This window comes from Podarcis melisellensis, assembly GCF_964234715.1.
Source record: "Podarcis melisellensis genome assembly, chromosome: 17".
NCBI lineage: Eukaryota > Metazoa > Chordata > Lepidosauria > Squamata > Lacertidae > Podarcis > Podarcis melisellensis.
Window position 1 is genome coordinate 40,880,927 of NC_138534.1, and position 16,757 is coordinate 40,897,683.

A 16,757-nucleotide genomic window follows, 5' to 3' on the forward strand; every position below is an offset into this window, starting at 1 on the left:
CACAAAAAAGATGAGCACAAACCCTCCAAATTAAGGGCTAAAAACCTGGGTAAACAGAAAGGCTTTTGCCAGGTGCCTAAAAACCGACAGTGATGGTGGCAGGCAGGTTTCCCTAGGAAGAGCATTCAACAAGCGGAGAGCCACCACTGAGAAGGCCCATTCTCATGTTGCCACCTTCCACAACTCCTATGAAAACGGCACACAGAGGAGAGTCCAGACTGGTTCATGTGGAAAGAGGTGGTCCTTAGGGTACTGAGCAGCAAAAGGCTTTATAGGTCAAAGCCAGCACTTTGAATTGAGACCGGAAACTAATTGGTAGCCAGCACAGTCACACTAAGCTTGGTGTAGATTTATTCAAACTGTCTTGCTCCAGTCAGCAATCGGGCCACTGAATCCTGCATCAGCTGCAGTTTCCAGACCCTTTTCAAACGCTGCGCTGGGTATAACACATTGCAGGAAACTAACTTAGAAGTCGCCAGAGCACAGGCAATATAGGAAACATTTATTTTGAATGCTTCTTTAGCTGTTATTATTTAACTATTTATTTAAATTATATATCCTTAGCATCTTTTCATGCATAAAACAATTTTCTTTTACAGAAAAGAAAATGGGTGTTTTAAGTTGAGGTACACATTGAAAGATGTGTACCTCAATTAGAAAATCTGCTTTTATTCCACTGCGAAGAATTCTTTTCCTAACTACAGGCAACAGTTCAACTTAATTCACGGAAGACACTAAGTAGGAATAATGACTCAAGCTGCAATTTTACTCGGGGCTTATCCAACCAGCGTTTGCCCCAGTCCTTCCCCCTGGGGAAACCCAAACTTTAGCACTGAATTGGAACAAATAGCCATCTGGTTTTTTACGGATTGATGTTTGTTCTTACTCCTAAACAGCGGGTTTTCTAGGGGAAAGCAGTGGAGCAAAGACCGCTCAGACAGAAAACCACTTGGACCCATGCTTTCTAGGTACAGGTCAAGTGGAATCAACAGGTTTTGTTTTGACTTCAGTGGAAACAGCACTGCGTCCTATGCTAATATAATTTGCTTGGATTCTGCCTTACCTGTTACTCTGCTTTCCAAATGCTCTGTGAGACCTGAATGGAACTTGCTGCATAATATTCATTATCTGTTGTGTCTCTGGAAGGTGTCACAATGAAGGCTGGAGACAGACAATAGGTTTTGGTTTTTTCAGCGAGAGGAAGATGGTATGTCAGAGTTGTTGCAGCTCCCGATAAGTACACTCTTTCTCCTGTCCCACTTTCGTCTCTGGGCCAAACTAGATGTGATATTTTATCAGGACCATTGCAGGTGTGTAGGTGGGAATCTAAACTTTTCCTCCCCTGCTTCATTCCTGAAGAAAGTGCTCCCTGGAAACTGCAATTTACATGGGAAGGAAACTCCCCACCTCATTCTGATGCTACTTGCATTTTTAAAACATGAACATTACATTCAAAATTCAGGTAGGTAGCCATGTTGGTCTGATGCAGTTGAAATAAAAAATTTAAAAATAGTCCAGGAGCACTTTAGAGACGGTGCTACTGGACTATTCTTTTAATTTTTTATTACATTCAAGGACGTATTTAACATCACATCAAGTTTGGCTTCTCGTTTGCACATTTTGTAGTTGTTTTTTTTTTAAGAACTTTGTAAATTTGCATAACCTTTTACAAGAGGCAAAAATGGGACACAAGAAAATACTATGTACACCAGGGGTAGCCAATGTGGTGCCCTTCAAATATTGCTGGACTCTGACACTCCCCCAGCTAGCATGGTCCATGAGCAGGGATGAAGGCAGTTGGACTTCAACAACACCTTGTGGACAACACAATAGCTATCCCTGACGTACTGCATGGGAAGCAATGCTTCTATCATACCACCTCCGGCTCTCTTAAAGTGTTGCCTGTCTCCAGCCTAAGACCTCAAAGCCAGACACACTCAATTAGCACAGAGTGGATAAATTCACACATAATGCTAAACCAAGCCTCTCCATTTGGTCCATGAAACAGCATCACCTGTCCTACACCTGACATCGCATGTGGCTGCAGAAAGGAGGGCTGAACTCCTGGGCATCACAGGGAATTCAATCTTGCTTGGTGCAAGCAAACAAGCCAGTTCCCAGCAGGGAACCTGCACAAAGGGTCACTTCATTCCTCCCTGTTCAATTTGCTGCTGCGTCGCACTAAGCTACCCATTTTTGACTTATCGTGTTGCCTGAAGGGAAGCTCCTCAGGCTAACAATGAGCAGCAGTCAAGGTCTGTTCTTATTTCCCCAGTTGTGGTTTAGTCTCTTAGCCTTCACCGCTTTGTCAGGGGAACTCAACGGAAGCCAAAATTTGCCAGTCCAGAACAGTTAACTTTTGCATGCCAGTTTATCACAGTGCAGATGACTGTGTTAATAAGGTACATTTTCAGCTGCCCGTTCCAGTTTACTGAGTCATCTCCCGGTGACTCAGTTTAAGAGCATAACTATGTCTCTGTGATGAACCCTGCTTTTTTCTGCACTGTCAATCTTTTTCTCAAATCTACAGATGTGTATTCCATAGGGCTGAAGTTGTTACTAGATCAATCAGGGAGAGAGGCGAAAAAAGTAGTTGCAGAGCAAAATGATTTATCGTATTTTCTTCAGATACCATGGCCTACCTGTGATACTCAACATTGAGCCTATTCATACAAAGAGGGGCAGCTCTCGATTCTTGCCTTTTTGTCTTTTATTTTATAATCATTTATCATAAATTATTTAGCATAAATCTATATCGCAGTCTTTAGGACAAGCCATTTACATCTTCTGATAGCACTCTTCAGATAAATCTGCCAAACAGCAAGCCTGCGATTTATTCACAGGTTTATGACTGTGGTGCTGGGACCTTGGTCGTTTCCAAAAGACCTGCATTCAGGAGGATTCATCCTGACATGCTAGAGGGAACTCAAATGATAGTGCAGCAAACAAACGTTATCCAACACTTTCCAGTGCATCTTCAGGCAGATGCACCCCAGACATTTAAAGCACATCCAGTTCCCATGACTTCCCAAGAAGCCTGGGAACTGCAGTTTCTTAAAAATAGCAGCTCTGTGAGGGTGGGGGACTTGTTGGTTATCTAGCCTTAAAAAGTTGCTACATATCCATAAAATATTACCTCTAGTGACTTAATATAATTTTTAAAATTGTACTTCGACAGTCAGAAATTAGAAAAGCCATGCATATCCCCCAACATTGTTTTACAGAAATTGTCCCGACCACTTAAAAGGGCATTACTAATTCAAAAAATGTCTAATTATACAACTTCTACCCATCACGTGGTTTTCTCTTTCTTTGACAGGGTTTCTATGCCATTCTGAAACAGATGGTAGCTAGCTAAAACATTTTTCAGTATCAGCAAAGTAGTGGTCATAAGAACTATTGAGACTTTTAAAAAAAGCCCAGTAAGATTATTATTATCAGGGTACATTTCTATTACAAATTGTATATGCAGTTTAGAATCAACTGTATCATGCTGTAATATTATATTGGCTAACTAAGCAGTCCGTTCATAAGCACAAGAAATTTAACTGACTTAAAAAAAAAAAAGATTGAGTCTTATCAAGCACTAATATACACATGACAAAATCCACAAGTAAATGCTTCCAGTTAAATAAAATTATGTTTTTGACTCACAGAAGACAGTTGAAGCACATTGCTTAGTATCTAATAGCCTGGTTCACACAGCCTGCTAAGCCAAACTTGGAGTGTTCCTAGCTAGAGCTTACAGTTAGTGAGGAGAGAGCGCTTAAGCACAAGCCCAGGTTAGGACATAACACTTAGTCAAACTTTGGGCTCAACCACACTTCTGCTTGTTCTGCTGTTTTTGCGTGGGGTGGAAAACGCTCTTTACCACTGAACCAGCACAAACAGCAAATGGGTTTTCCATGGATTGAGGTTTGCTCCGATTCAGCGGTAAAGAGCAGCTTTTCCTGGAGAAAGTGGCAGGACAAATTGAAAACTGCATGGAGCTGTGTTTTCTAGCCATGTGACAGCAAAGTGGGATGAGCTCTCTGACTTAGTTCAGTCTGGGGTAGTATCAAAAAGGAAGCAAAGCGGTTGCAAACTCCTCTCCAGGAGTCCACACGCTTGTGAAGTCTCACTATGCTGTAGTTTGTGAACCAGGCAGTAGTAGTTCAATAATTCTTACGTAAGGCTATTCCTTGGAGGAAAAGGGTTGGAGTGACAAAAGAAAAATACTGTAGTTCCTCTTACTCACTTTCCCTTCATCTCTTGGGCTATCGCTTAGGTGCACCACGGGGCCAGGATGAGTCTTTGTGGATCTGCAAATCAAAACCAACGCTATGAAAAACTGAGTAAAGTGGGGTTTTTTTACCTTGTAGGCCAAGTGGGCAATATTAAAGGAAGTCGACCCAAATGTTGTGGATATTGTGATATAACTGAAATGAGTATAATCCTAACTGTGGGTGGAAAGTGGCAATTATACTCAAAATCGGCCTCCTTGACAGAAGGCAATGAATTAAAAGTGGGTGGGGAGCTGTCATGGGCAAATTGGTGGAAAACATTATTAAAAGAGAGAATTATTAAACATACAGAAGAATAAGCCTTGCCAAGGAAGAATCAACTTGGCTTCTGCAAAGCAAAGTCCTGCATTTCCCTACCTTTAAGTCTATGTTTGTTTCTTATATGAACAATAATTATGCAGTGTAAAGTCAACACAGATCTTTTTTGGAAGTCCTTGATTTCTGTTAATTCTAGATTAACAGAAGATTTTTCTTGGGGTGGAAATAGACACATGAAAATACATTTGTTGAAAATACTTTTTATGGATGCAAGTGAGGAAGATTAAAAATATACCTCAAGGCAGCACATATAATAGACAGAGACTGGTATTCATTAAAAAAAACCACAGAAAAACACCAGCAAATAGAAAACTGGTGAATTAAAAACTTACAGTTCTATGGCCTTGTTCCACATGATAACGTATCCAGAAAGTATGAACGATTCAATGTTCACAATGTGAGTATTTCCTCTCTCTGTTCCAACATAGAGCCATTTGCTTTGGAATGGTAAGTGACAGAAAGTAATTCTGTATTTGGAAAAATACAACGAAGTTATGGATACAAATACAGTGACAACAGTTTGTTTTCACATGCACAAATCATACCAGGTTGCAGCAGTTAAATTGAAGCTTTTCCAGTATGTATAGGAAAAATTGAGATTATCGTTCTAGACAAGCTCTCCTGGTAAGGAGTAAATAATTATTCAGTATTTTGGAGAAGGTTCTACATCTGTATTTGGCTGCACACTGTACATTACACACTAATGTGTTTAATAGTATGCACTTAATAGCTCCTTTGGGAAGAGGAGACTTCAAAGGAGGAAAATGGCAAGCTAGAGAAGGGGAAGGGCAGCTTAAAGAGTAGTTAGAGTTGTGCCATTGTTTAATTGTACCCATTCTCCAAGGAGCTCAGGTTTTCCCACATCTTATTCTTTACAATAATCTTGCAAAATAGACCGAGAGAATTTAAATGAGGACAGCTTTCTTTATGGCCGACCTAACAGAAAGTACTGATCATTGCATTAGCAGCCAACACTCCACCTGTACACCATTTAAATTGTAATTATATATATTTAAAAATTGAACTTGTGAGAGAATGGCAGTGAGCTCTCTCTATTTGGGGTTCCACAGCCAATGGGAACAGCCAGGGGGCAGGCTGAGACGGCTTGGCCTTCCCCCTTGATGCCTTGTGTCCTTCATCGGCCCACGACCACAAAGCTGGCATACCAAGAGCAGCAATGACTGCCACTCTCACCATGCGGTTAGCAATTAAAGGTGGGTCACTGGCGCGTCAGAGGCGCTGGCCAGCACAATGCTTCATGCACCATGAGAAACTTGCAGGCGAGAAACTTTATCCTCCTTTGAGATTCTGTTTATGTGCAATAATTCATTGCCTTGGTAACCCAAGTCAGAATGAGCAGAAAATGGGTTGTGTGGGAGGGAGCCTGCTACAGGCACAGAAGCTCATCATCATTACTGAGCTCCCGAGAAGAACTTGCCCAGATTAATGAAAAAAATATTTTAAAAAATGTGTGGCACGAACTGCTGAACAATTAAGGACAAATGAGCATGGAATGTAGGATGCCCTTATGTACTTTCGTATGTGACAAATCCCTGCCTAGCACTGAGGAAAAAATTTAAAAAATTAAATCTGCAGAATTGGGCCTGGGTCATATTTTTGCAAAGTGAATTTGCCAACGACTCCAGTATCCAATTGCTGCCTTGTGCCCATCACATAATACTTGGGGCAAAATAGATGGGTTGTGCTAATTTCCAATAAAGCAAGCAGCAATGAGCAGTGTGGAACTGTTCCCCTAGTTTGAAAACTCCATCTCTCCACCTGTCCCCCCCCCTACTCAGTGCGGTGTATTTTTCAGACTATGAGCCCCAGCAATTCAGTGATGAAAGTCACAGATGGGGGCTGGTTCAGCATCTTGACCCTGCACACTGATCCTCCATTTTTCATTATTTAATCACCCCAAACACTGCTTTATAGGGCAACCATGATAGCAACCCAATGCAGATACATATGAGGCTGCCATCAATATGTCTACCTTCCCTCTCAGTTGCATTCACTGAACTTGTGGGATAACCAGCCTCATATAACCAACGTGTTTAAGTTCTAATTAATGCATGAAGGAGTTAAGACCATAGAGTAAGTTGTCCTGAAAGGCTTAGCTCACCTGGGGAGGGACTAGGTAAGCAAGTCTTTGTTTCCCCAATCTACCTGAGGAGCTTAGTGTGTGAAGATGTGGAGCTGGTTGCTCCAAGCTCGGACCGCATGGGTCTCACCAGCCACTCAGTCTTGAGTTCCTATATCCATACTTTAAGAACTTTCACCACTTTGTAACAGCTAAATTTTACTGTCTGTGCAACCTATTCTGAAGCACATGAATCTGATCTTTGGAAAGTTGGAAAGATCTTTGGCAAGTACAGTAAAGCATATTGTTAACTTACCAAAGGTGTGGTCTTTTTCTATGCTCAGGCAAAATGGAAATTTTGGAAGGAACTCACAAGGGCACATATTTTAAAATTTTAACAGCATATATTTCCATGCTTTACTTTCCTGCATGTTTTGTGTTTTTAAATCTCTGCTAGGTTTCCCTCACCAAAGAGTATTTGCCCCAGACTTGGATCTTGGTATCCTGTGAATTGTCCTTTTATACCTACATTTTTCTCCTTGCCACCAACAGAACTGATCAGTGGAGAATATCTCCCCTTGCTTAACACTGAGCTTTGAGTTCGTTTCATGATAAAGACATTTGGGTTATTGGCCCTCATGTGCCTTTATCCAGAGATGTGAGCTTTACTTTCAAAAAGACTTAAATCTTGTTACTGCAAGGTAATAGGAGAGATTTTTGAAATGAAACCATGCTGGATTACACTAAGGGCTCATCCACACTTTTGCTTGACCTCCTTTTTCACTGTATTGTGCATCAAGCTTTTCTCACTATTTTGCAGCAGGGGCTTGTGAAAATTGGATCTTACCTGCTGAATCAGATCTTATCAGATGCATGGAAAATCCAAGAGAGAATTTGCTTAATCAGGCTTCAATTCAGCAGGTAAGATTGAATTTTCACAAGGTACACTGTGGAATAATGAGAAAAGCTCTCTGAACCAGGGAATTAATTGGTGTGCAATCTGATCAAAATAGGGGACAAGTGAAAGTGTGAACTGAGCCCTAGTTTTAATTTTCGGTACATGAAACAGACAGTGCTACCAAAATTAAGAATACATTTTAAAGTCTGTTACAAAGGATAGCCGGGTGAAATTTAAGCAATAGAAAAATGCTGTTGATGAAAGGGCATTTTAAATCAGATTCTGACTACTAAAAGGAGAGGAAGCAGGATTCCATACACCATTTTTTAAATTTTCTAGCAGCTGTGAGTTGTAAAGAACCACCTGCCTTTTCCTTTCTCTCACAGTGCAAATCACGGGGCAACAACTAGACAATACGTGGGTGACGGAAACTGTTTATGTGTCACTCATGTGCTGGCTTTTTTCAACACTATAAAGCAGCAAATGAAGGTGGAAGAGCAGCAGGAGCAGGTGTGGGGGTTTAATCCTTGCTTTACCAGTCCCTACATCTTTCCCCCTGTGGAGAGAAAAGCGATTCAGGGTAGGGCTGATTTTGTGAGGACAAACAGCAGGGGCAGGAGAAAGAATTATGCAGCTCCCAGTCATTGGTGCGGCCAGGATTTTTGTTAGGGGGGGCAGGCCTTTTGTTAGGGGGGGTAGAACCTCAGCTTTTTTGTATTTTTGTATTTTGTATTTTTATTGATGCGGGGGGGGGGGAAGCTGCCCCTCCCTGCCCCCCCTTGGCTACGCCCATGGCTCCCCTCCCTATCATTTCTCTTTTGAAACCGGAAGCCACAGCCAGTTGATTTCTCAGTAGGAAAAAAGTGTTCATACAGCCTACAAGTATAATTTAACCTGGCAATTACAACTACTTCAAAACCCAAATATTATAGTGCACACTATCCCTCCCCCACCTAACCTGCCACATGACAAAAAGAAATGGCGTCAGAGAAACTACAGGAACTACTGTAAGATTAACTGCATAAACATAGTTTAAGTAGGTTTCAGCTACTAAGAGAATAAACAACAGCAAAATCTGTGGAACTAAATGTGAGAATTTGTTATGCCTTACCTTTCTCTGTTAAATTTCAGTGAATGAAGAATCGCTGGCCGTTTCTGCCTTAGATTCCACAAGTGGAGCATGTCATCTGAACTTGCACTGACCAAAGCACCCTATAATAATGACAGAAAACAAGCGTGTCAAGTGTTGATTTAATCTTGCAGACATTATGGGGAAGTGGCTGGGTTCTAGTAATTTTTGAAGTTGCATTTGACAGTTTTTCTGCCAGCCCAAAGTACACCTTCAGTTTCTCCTGAAGGAAAAGGTACCCCTGACACGTCCAGTCGCAGATGACTCTGGGGTTGCAGCGCTAATCTCACTCTATTGGCCAAGGGAGCCAGCGTTTGTCCACAGACAGCTTCCGGGTCATGTGGCCAGAATGACTAAGCTGCTTCTGGCGAACCAGAGCAGCGCACGGAAACGTCCTCACCTGCCTGAGGAAGTACAATAAGGAGGAAGCCAGTCTAGCTTCTCTAGGGAGGGAGCTCCAAAGTCTGTGACAAAGGACTGTTAACTACATTCCAGGTTTAAAGGATTCGACCTCAGGTGGATCCTGACTGGCAAGCTGCTCTGTCTAGCCATTCACATCCATCAGGGAAACAGATCAATACCTTCTGAAGTTGGGTGATGGGCTGTTCTGCAATTAATTACCACCTGATTTCTGCATCTACCTGCCCTTTATAACCTATTTTGCACTTTGTGTTTTCGGAGGGGGGGCTATGACTTCTCCACCAAGACAGAATGGGGAATAAGAGATACTGGGCAATCTCAAAGTGGCAGGTGGCAGATACAGCACAGATCTGTATCACGCAGCCCTCTTTGTTCTTCCTAGAGAGCTTGTATCCAGGGACAACAGTAGCCCATTGGTATTCTATCACGTTGCCATCTGGAAGATCTGGAACACTTTCACCTTCATCTTGGATGATCTCCAGGTCCTGGGTGTGCTTTCCTTCAGGGGTTAGTTCAAAAGCTGCTCTGTTGCTTTTTTTTTTATATGCAAGCACCAAGAGTCTGGTTCCATTTCAGTTCAAGTGTCATCTGTTCCTTTTGCACAGATCAGCCTGCCCCAAAATGCTCCAGAGTTTCCAACAAATCCAAACCCCCTCCTTCCAACTCCACCATCTCATCTATGCATCCAGATGCCTCAGCTCCACCTGTCTAACTAGCCCTGTATGTGGAAAAGGCAGTGGGGCAGCACATGTTGGCATGTGAAGTGTCACAGAATCATAAAATTGTAGAACTGGAAGGGATCCTGAGGGTCATCTAGCCCAACAGGTTCAATCTTCAGGTAATAATAATAATAAAATAATTCTGTTGGAAGCCACCCAGAGTGGCTGGGAAAGTCCAGCCAGATGGGCATGGTACAAATATTATTATTATTATTATTATTATTATTATTATTATTATTATTATTACTACTACTACTACTACTGTCCATCTGGCTGGGTTTCCCCAGCCACTCTGAGTGGCTCCCAACAGAACATTAAAAACACGATAAAACATCAAACATTAAAAGCTTCCCTAAAGAGGGCTGCCTTCAGATGTCTTCTAAAAGTCTGATAATTGTTTATTTCTTTGACATCTGATGGGAGGACGTTCTACAGGGCGGGCGCCACTACTGAGAAGGCCCTCTGCCTGGTTCCCTGTAACTTGGCTTCTCGCAATGAGGGAACCGCCAAAAGGCCCTCGGAGCTGGACCTCAGTGTCCAGGAAGAATGATGGGGGTGGAGACGCTCCTTCAGGTATACAGGACCAAGGCCATTTAGGGCTTTAAAGATCAGCACCAACACTTTGAATTCTTCTTGGAAACATACTGGAAACCAATGTAGGTAAGGCTGGGAATGTCTCGTGCCTGAAATCCTGGAAACCTGCCAGTTAGTAGACCAGCCTCTCTCAACCTTGGGTATCCACAACTCCCATCATCCCTGCTAGCTAGGGATGATGGGAGTTATGGTCCAACAACATCTGGATACCCAAGGTTGAGAGAGGCTGCAGTAGACAATAGCGGCCTAGATGACTCAGTGGTCTGACTTAGCAATAAACAGTTTCTTATGGCAGCATATCTGAAAAAGGTGCCTTGAAGGTTCTGAATTTCAACTCCATACCTAGTAATGTCAATGTTGCTTGCAGAACCTTTGCCTGAGGCCCCAAAGATTTACTGCCACTTACCTAGATAGGCAGCTTCTTATGTTCCACCCCGGTGGCAGCCATTTTCTGACTGGTGCCCTCGGCACCTTCTCAAAATTCCAAATGTGGCCCTGGACCCCAAAAGGTAGGCAACCACTGGTCTAAACAATCAGTGTTTCACTCTAACTTTCTCTTGGTCTAACCACATCCTAAATGTGAATAATTTCTATGGCTGCACTCATTGGTCAAAAGCACTGAAAGGTAAGAGTAGGCTGGGGCTGGTTTCTCACACACAAAAGAGGTGTGCTTGCATGTATTGCCTTTTATCTCAGATTCTACAAATGCTGGAAACTTTTCAAACTGGGAATTCCACCCACAGATGCCCCCTTAAAAAGAAAAAAAACTTGAACACATAACTTTGCTCATGTTTAAATAAACATCTGCATTTTTGTAAATATAGCCTTACCTCATTGATCAAAAACTGAAGCTGCAGAACTGCAGCATCACCTTCGTGTTGGCAATAACAATCAACACCTGGTCTGCCCAATCTGTTTAGAGTCAAAGTTAAGGATCAGTTAATCCAGTTTTTGATAGCTGAAATAAAAGCAAAACAAAATAAAACACAGTTAACCATTTTTAACTGGCACTGTCTAATACAGATAGGTGCTGGAGGTGTGACAGAAGTATGTGATGTGGGCATGTTTGGTACTACAGTATTCTTTTTTTTTTTTTGTCTGAAGTTGTTGTCCATATCAATGTTGTATTGGCCAAGCCCTTGATATTTGTGGAATTTAATACACTTTATTTATTTATATTCTTATAGTCCGGGGACAAATGGTAGGACAACAAAAGCTGATTTTGTGCGGTGGTCTGAAGACAGACCTGTCCTTGCTATATTTAATTAGTCTTTGGCTAATTAAACAATATATGGCCTTTTAAACTGGGGAGTATTGTTTTAGTTTGTTACTATGTTATGTAGTCTTGTGTTCTTATATTGTAAACTGCCCTGTGATCCTGGGATGAGGGGCAGTGTAGAATAAACACTTTTCTTATAAATTCTAACTCTCTGTGTGGATACCCGTCTAGTGCTCAAGCAAGCTCTGTCCTTTTCCAGGTGTGTTTAATTAGCATTAATTTTACAGTTTTCCTTCCACTGTCTCCCTGGGGCAGATTAAGCCCTGTGTGAGAATTCCCTAATGTACACTCCTATACTTTGAAGTCACAGGCTTTGTTGTACTTAAATGTATTGCTTTCCCAGTGCAGCTGCCTCCTCCAAAAGTTTCCTTATTGGAGCATACGGCACACAGAGATTACTTATAAAGACAAATTCTAACAATAAAAAGCTCATGAATAATCCAAATTCCATCACCACTCTGCATGCACGCCAAACAGACTTTTGGGGTAGTTTACCATCAATCTAAGTGTTTATTTGTGTGAGAGACAGAGAGAGAAAGAGAAAGAGAAAGAGAGAGAAAGATGAGAGTTTTTATATCTCTCAATCAATCCATCAGAGATGAACCCAGAGGTTGAACAATGAGCTGACATGGATATATTGCTTGTTTCAAAGACTGGCAGAAGAGAAGAAAAAAGACTGTGTTTGATGCTGCTTTAATCTGGATCTTGCAAAAGTAGGGGAAAGAACCTCACAGAAGAGCAACAAGCAACCTTTATTGAGGCAGTGTAGATGTCCTCCCTCCCTAGATTCCTTTGCTGTGCTCCCCAAACTGAGAGGGAAGACATGTTTCACCATCCAAAGCAACTGGGAGATGGAAGCACTTGCCTCCCCTCCTGTCTCAGCCCCCTCCCTGTGTCATCCTCCTCCTCTTCCCCTATTGGAATGTACAAACGCAGGAAAACCAGCTAAAAGCGCAGACTGTAAAATGTACCCTATGCTGCAAATCATACTGTTTGGTATACTAGCAAAGGATACATTCGAATAGCACCTGTTCTTGTCCCTATAGCCAGAATCTTCTGAACTGGGTCAAAAGCTAAGGCAGTGGGAAGATAAGGAAACCCATGGCGAACTGTCTGCAAAAGAAGAAAGAAACTCAGTTGATGTAGAGTAGTTGCTTTACAGTATCATTAAGTATTATTTCTGGTGCAAACAAAGCTCTGGATAACCAAACTAATTAATAGGCTGTCAACTGAGTGCAGATCTTTTAACAAATTAATTATATTCTTTAACAAATGAACTAGGCAAATTCTAATATTTAATAATAATGTATATACACGTCTACATAAATATTATCATACCCTAATATAGAAGCTCCTTTTGTATCTCAGTTCAAAAGGAAATACAGATAAATTAAGGTAAAGTACAACCTGCGGCAGCGGAGTCTGAAGAAATTAGTATTGCTATTATCGTTATTTTCAGAAAAGAGAACTCAAAGCAACTTACAAGTAATAGAGATACAAGTACAGAGATTCAAAGGAAATTGCTGAATTATTGCAATTTATCATACTGTTCAGTTTTGTCAACCATGACTTGAATTGAGATTGCAGTTTTGTTTGTTCTTACCACAGCATATGTTAAATTGGCTTATCAGAACCAGGACATGCGTCTTAACATCGAGTAACATTCCATTTTAACTTGGTCACTGTACATCCTTGTTAACTGCTCTCTGTAACTATTTTGCTTTCAGGCAATTGTCACTGCCTGTTCTTTTGAAGTTGCTCTACATCAAGCTTCCTCAAAGTTGGCCCTCCAGATGTTTTTGGCCTACAACTCCCATGATCCCTAGCTAGCAGGACCAGTGGTCAGGGATGATGGGAATTGTAGTCTCAAAACATCTGGTGGGCTGAGTTTGAGGAAGCCTGCTCTACACCTCCCACCCCTCAGTGGGCATATGTTTGCAAATTCAGGGTTACACTTCACACATTCCATGAAGTAGACTACAGGTGCAGTCCTAACTTCACCTCCATGTAGGTGGGGTTTTGTGGAGCAGATTGGAAGCACAGCTGCATTTGCAGCCCTGTTGCTCATGGCAGCTGCAGCAAAACGTGAGTTGCAGGACTGGTCTCAATGCAATCTCATGATGCCAGTGAGAATACAGGAGATTGGGATCCAATGGTTCCCGGGCCAGGCCAGGCCCTCCTTGTCCTGGTTTCTGCTAAAAACAACAACAGCAGGTGCACTTACTTATAAGTAAGAAGGTGGTATTTTATTAAAGCAGATTAATGGCATGGACTCAGAGGCATGGAAATACCAAATACAGTCCAGCAGCTCTTACAAGGTGAAGGGTTAGCAGTAATGTGTCCAGTACAGGCACAAGGGTCAGGGTTTACAAGTCCAAGACCAGCAACAAGAATTCCAAGGCTATATGGGAGCTGTAATGTTGTTCCAGTAAGTTACCCTGCCTACCCACCAAGCTTTAAAGCACAGAAGGAAAAAGTACACTCACAAGAATCCCTTTCCATGTGGGCATTCGCGGCCTGAAGATGGGCACTCCTCTGGGAGGAAGGAGATGGGTCTCCTCCCTTTTCTTGACACCTCTCCCTGGGAGGAACCCAGGCCCACCTCCTTGTCTAAACTCTCTTGCTCTATAACAACAGACTGTACCCTGAGCCCCCATCATCCTCCACAGCCCCTGAGTCTCCCATCTTTTCAGGTCCAGGCCATGCCTGGAAGAAGAGCAGGGGCTTCATCATCATGTCAAAGTTGACATAGTCTCATCCTTTCTCCTCTCACTCCTGATCCGAAGCAGAGAGTTCAGAAGCAGCCATGACATTCTCTACCTTGGTGCCTTCCAGAAGCATCATTATCATGCCCATCCACACTTTTGGCAGGTGAAAGGAGGAGTGCCACATCAACAGAATGATGCTTGTGTCCCTCCATTAGGGGACCAATTTAGCCAGGACAGCTGGTTAGATAGCTCTATCAATCTGTTAGCCTTTAAAGAGTCATATCAGCAGTTGAGTATGTCTGCCTTCCTTCCTTCCTTCCTTCCTTCCTTCCTTCCTTCCTTCCTTCCTTCCTTTCATTTTTTAAGCCAGCCTCTTCTGGAGAAGGAAGGACATGTACCGCATGCTCTTATTAAAAAAACCAGATACCTTTTCTTTACAACATCAGACTAAAAATGGATTAAACGAACGCATTAGATAGTGCAGGAAATGCTCATCCAAACGCATGAGCAAGACAGACTTTCATATATGCAGCAAGAGCACTGCTTCTCTCTCAGCCTCTCTCTCATGCAGTGAACACAGCTAGAACCTAAATCCCCATTTCCTGGCCTCCCTTTGCCACTCTGTGTGCATTTCCCTCATGGCTGAGTAAACAGGTTTGAAAAGGCACCTCACTTTAGATAAATGGATGCACAGTCTCCTTCTCAGTCAAAGACAGAAGACCACATCTCCCACCTTCACCCAGTTCAGCTGTATTTTTCCTTCTAAATAAGCAATGTTATACATGAGTGATATGGTATAGTTGTACAATGCAATAATATTTCCCCACCAAAATTAGGACAAAGAAAGCAGTGCATTGATTCCTGGGCTTGTGCTTCTACATTTGCTGCAGAGTTGTTTACATGATTAAACTCTTAAATTACGGAGAGTTGCAGTCACAAAGGGAGTCCTAATTCAGCAGGGAAAGCTGCAGGCAGGCCAAGTTAAAAGGTAAACAAAGATGAGGGAGAAACACGTTGCAGCAAAGGCCTAAAATAGCTGGACAGTAAAGGTATAGGAGGGGCACAAAGTAAAGCCTAAAACTAATCTACAACATGGGGAAATTTTAGTATCACTCCCAGAGGAGCACTTCATTTTCTTGTAAGTCAGACAGATGTCAACAACAGCAAGTCAGTATATTTCACAGACCATTTATCTTTCAAACACTATTCTTTGACTGAGATAGATTGTCATAGAAGGGAAGAAGCTCTGTTGGTGGCTGGGCTGTGGAAAACTTGCCCATCTGCTGCCTCCACCCACAGTATGCAAATACCGTACACACAACAAACCTCTACAGAAGAAACTGAATGGCAAAGTATCAAATAATTGCAGGGCAAATTGGTCGGGGAGAACCAGCCCTTCAAGCCAATGATGTCAGATGGCACAAAGAGAGGGGACATCCCAGTGGAAGTGGAACACTGGAAACTTGCTCAGGAAGCGGCACTGCTGGGGCTAACAGATGGGGCTAATGAGGCACCCCTTCTGTCATCACCCACTCATTGAGTCAGATATGGGCACTAAAGCAAAGAAACATCATGTCTGAAGCCCAAGACTGGCCAAGGTTACCAGGAGGAAGAGCGAGCCACAGAAGATGTATATCCCTCGGTTGAACGAGAAGCTCAGTCTAAAAGAACAGAAGGGCAAAGAGATTGCATCTTTGGACTTGAGCAACTAGCCCTGATCAACTTGCCAACAGCAACTCCATGAAGTTCTGTCCCAGTGACCTTGGTCAACAGAGGTGCCAGAGAACTTCCAAGAGGTCTCCAAGCATCTTGGGCTTCCAGGTTCTTCAAGTGTGAAGATACCCAACTAGGGATGGCAAAGCCTGATTGGAACAACAAGGCCTGGCTCAGTATGTAACAGCCTAGCTGGGCTTTGATTTTTGTGGGAGTAAGTTGCCAGCTTTGGAGCTATCAAAGATCCTGCATCCAATGTGGTAATCTTTTCTCAGTTACCTCTGGCATTAATACCTCAAAGATCACCCCTTTCCCATATGAACCAACCCAGATCCAGTCGTCATCATCATCATCTGAGGCCCTTCTCTGTGTGCCTCCTCCATGAGAGGTCTGGAGGGCAGCAACATGAAAATGGGTCTTTTCTGTGGTGGCTCCCCGTTTGTGGAATGCTCTCCCCAGGGAGACTTGCCTGGTGCCTTCATTACATATCTTTAGGCACCAGACAAAAATGTTCCCAGAAATATTCAGGAAAGAAAACATCTCCCCTCCCCCTTTTCAGTTTTGTCCAATAGAAAAGAATTGACATTTGGGAGAACAGATGGCACTGGAAATGAAG

The 16,757-nt window shown here is 42.5% G+C and overlaps 1 protein-coding gene across 4 annotated transcripts in view; it reads right to left on the reverse strand.

The window, feature by feature from the left end:
- Positions 1 to 16,757, reverse strand: part of STXBP5L (syntaxin binding protein 5L) — a 60,762-nt gene that overhangs the window by 38,339 nt on the left and 5,666 nt on the right. For 3 of the 4 annotated variants that reach the window (XM_081893836.1, XM_081893835.1, XM_081893834.1), the window contains exons 2-6: positions 12,736 to 12,833; positions 11,272 to 11,353; positions 8,691 to 8,791; positions 4,934 to 5,068; positions 4,238 to 4,301 (exon numbers count right to left, since the gene is read on the reverse strand). In XM_081893836.1, coding sequence (XP_081749962.1) covers positions 4,238 to 4,301; positions 4,934 to 5,068; positions 8,691 to 8,791; positions 11,272 to 11,353; positions 12,736 to 12,833 — 480 coding nt within the window. Of the gene's footprint in view, positions 1 to 4,237; positions 4,302 to 4,933; positions 5,069 to 7,528; positions 7,629 to 8,690; positions 8,792 to 11,271; positions 11,354 to 12,735; positions 12,834 to 16,757 lie in introns of those variants that run through there. The other variant, XM_081893837.1, reaches the window with a different exon arrangement.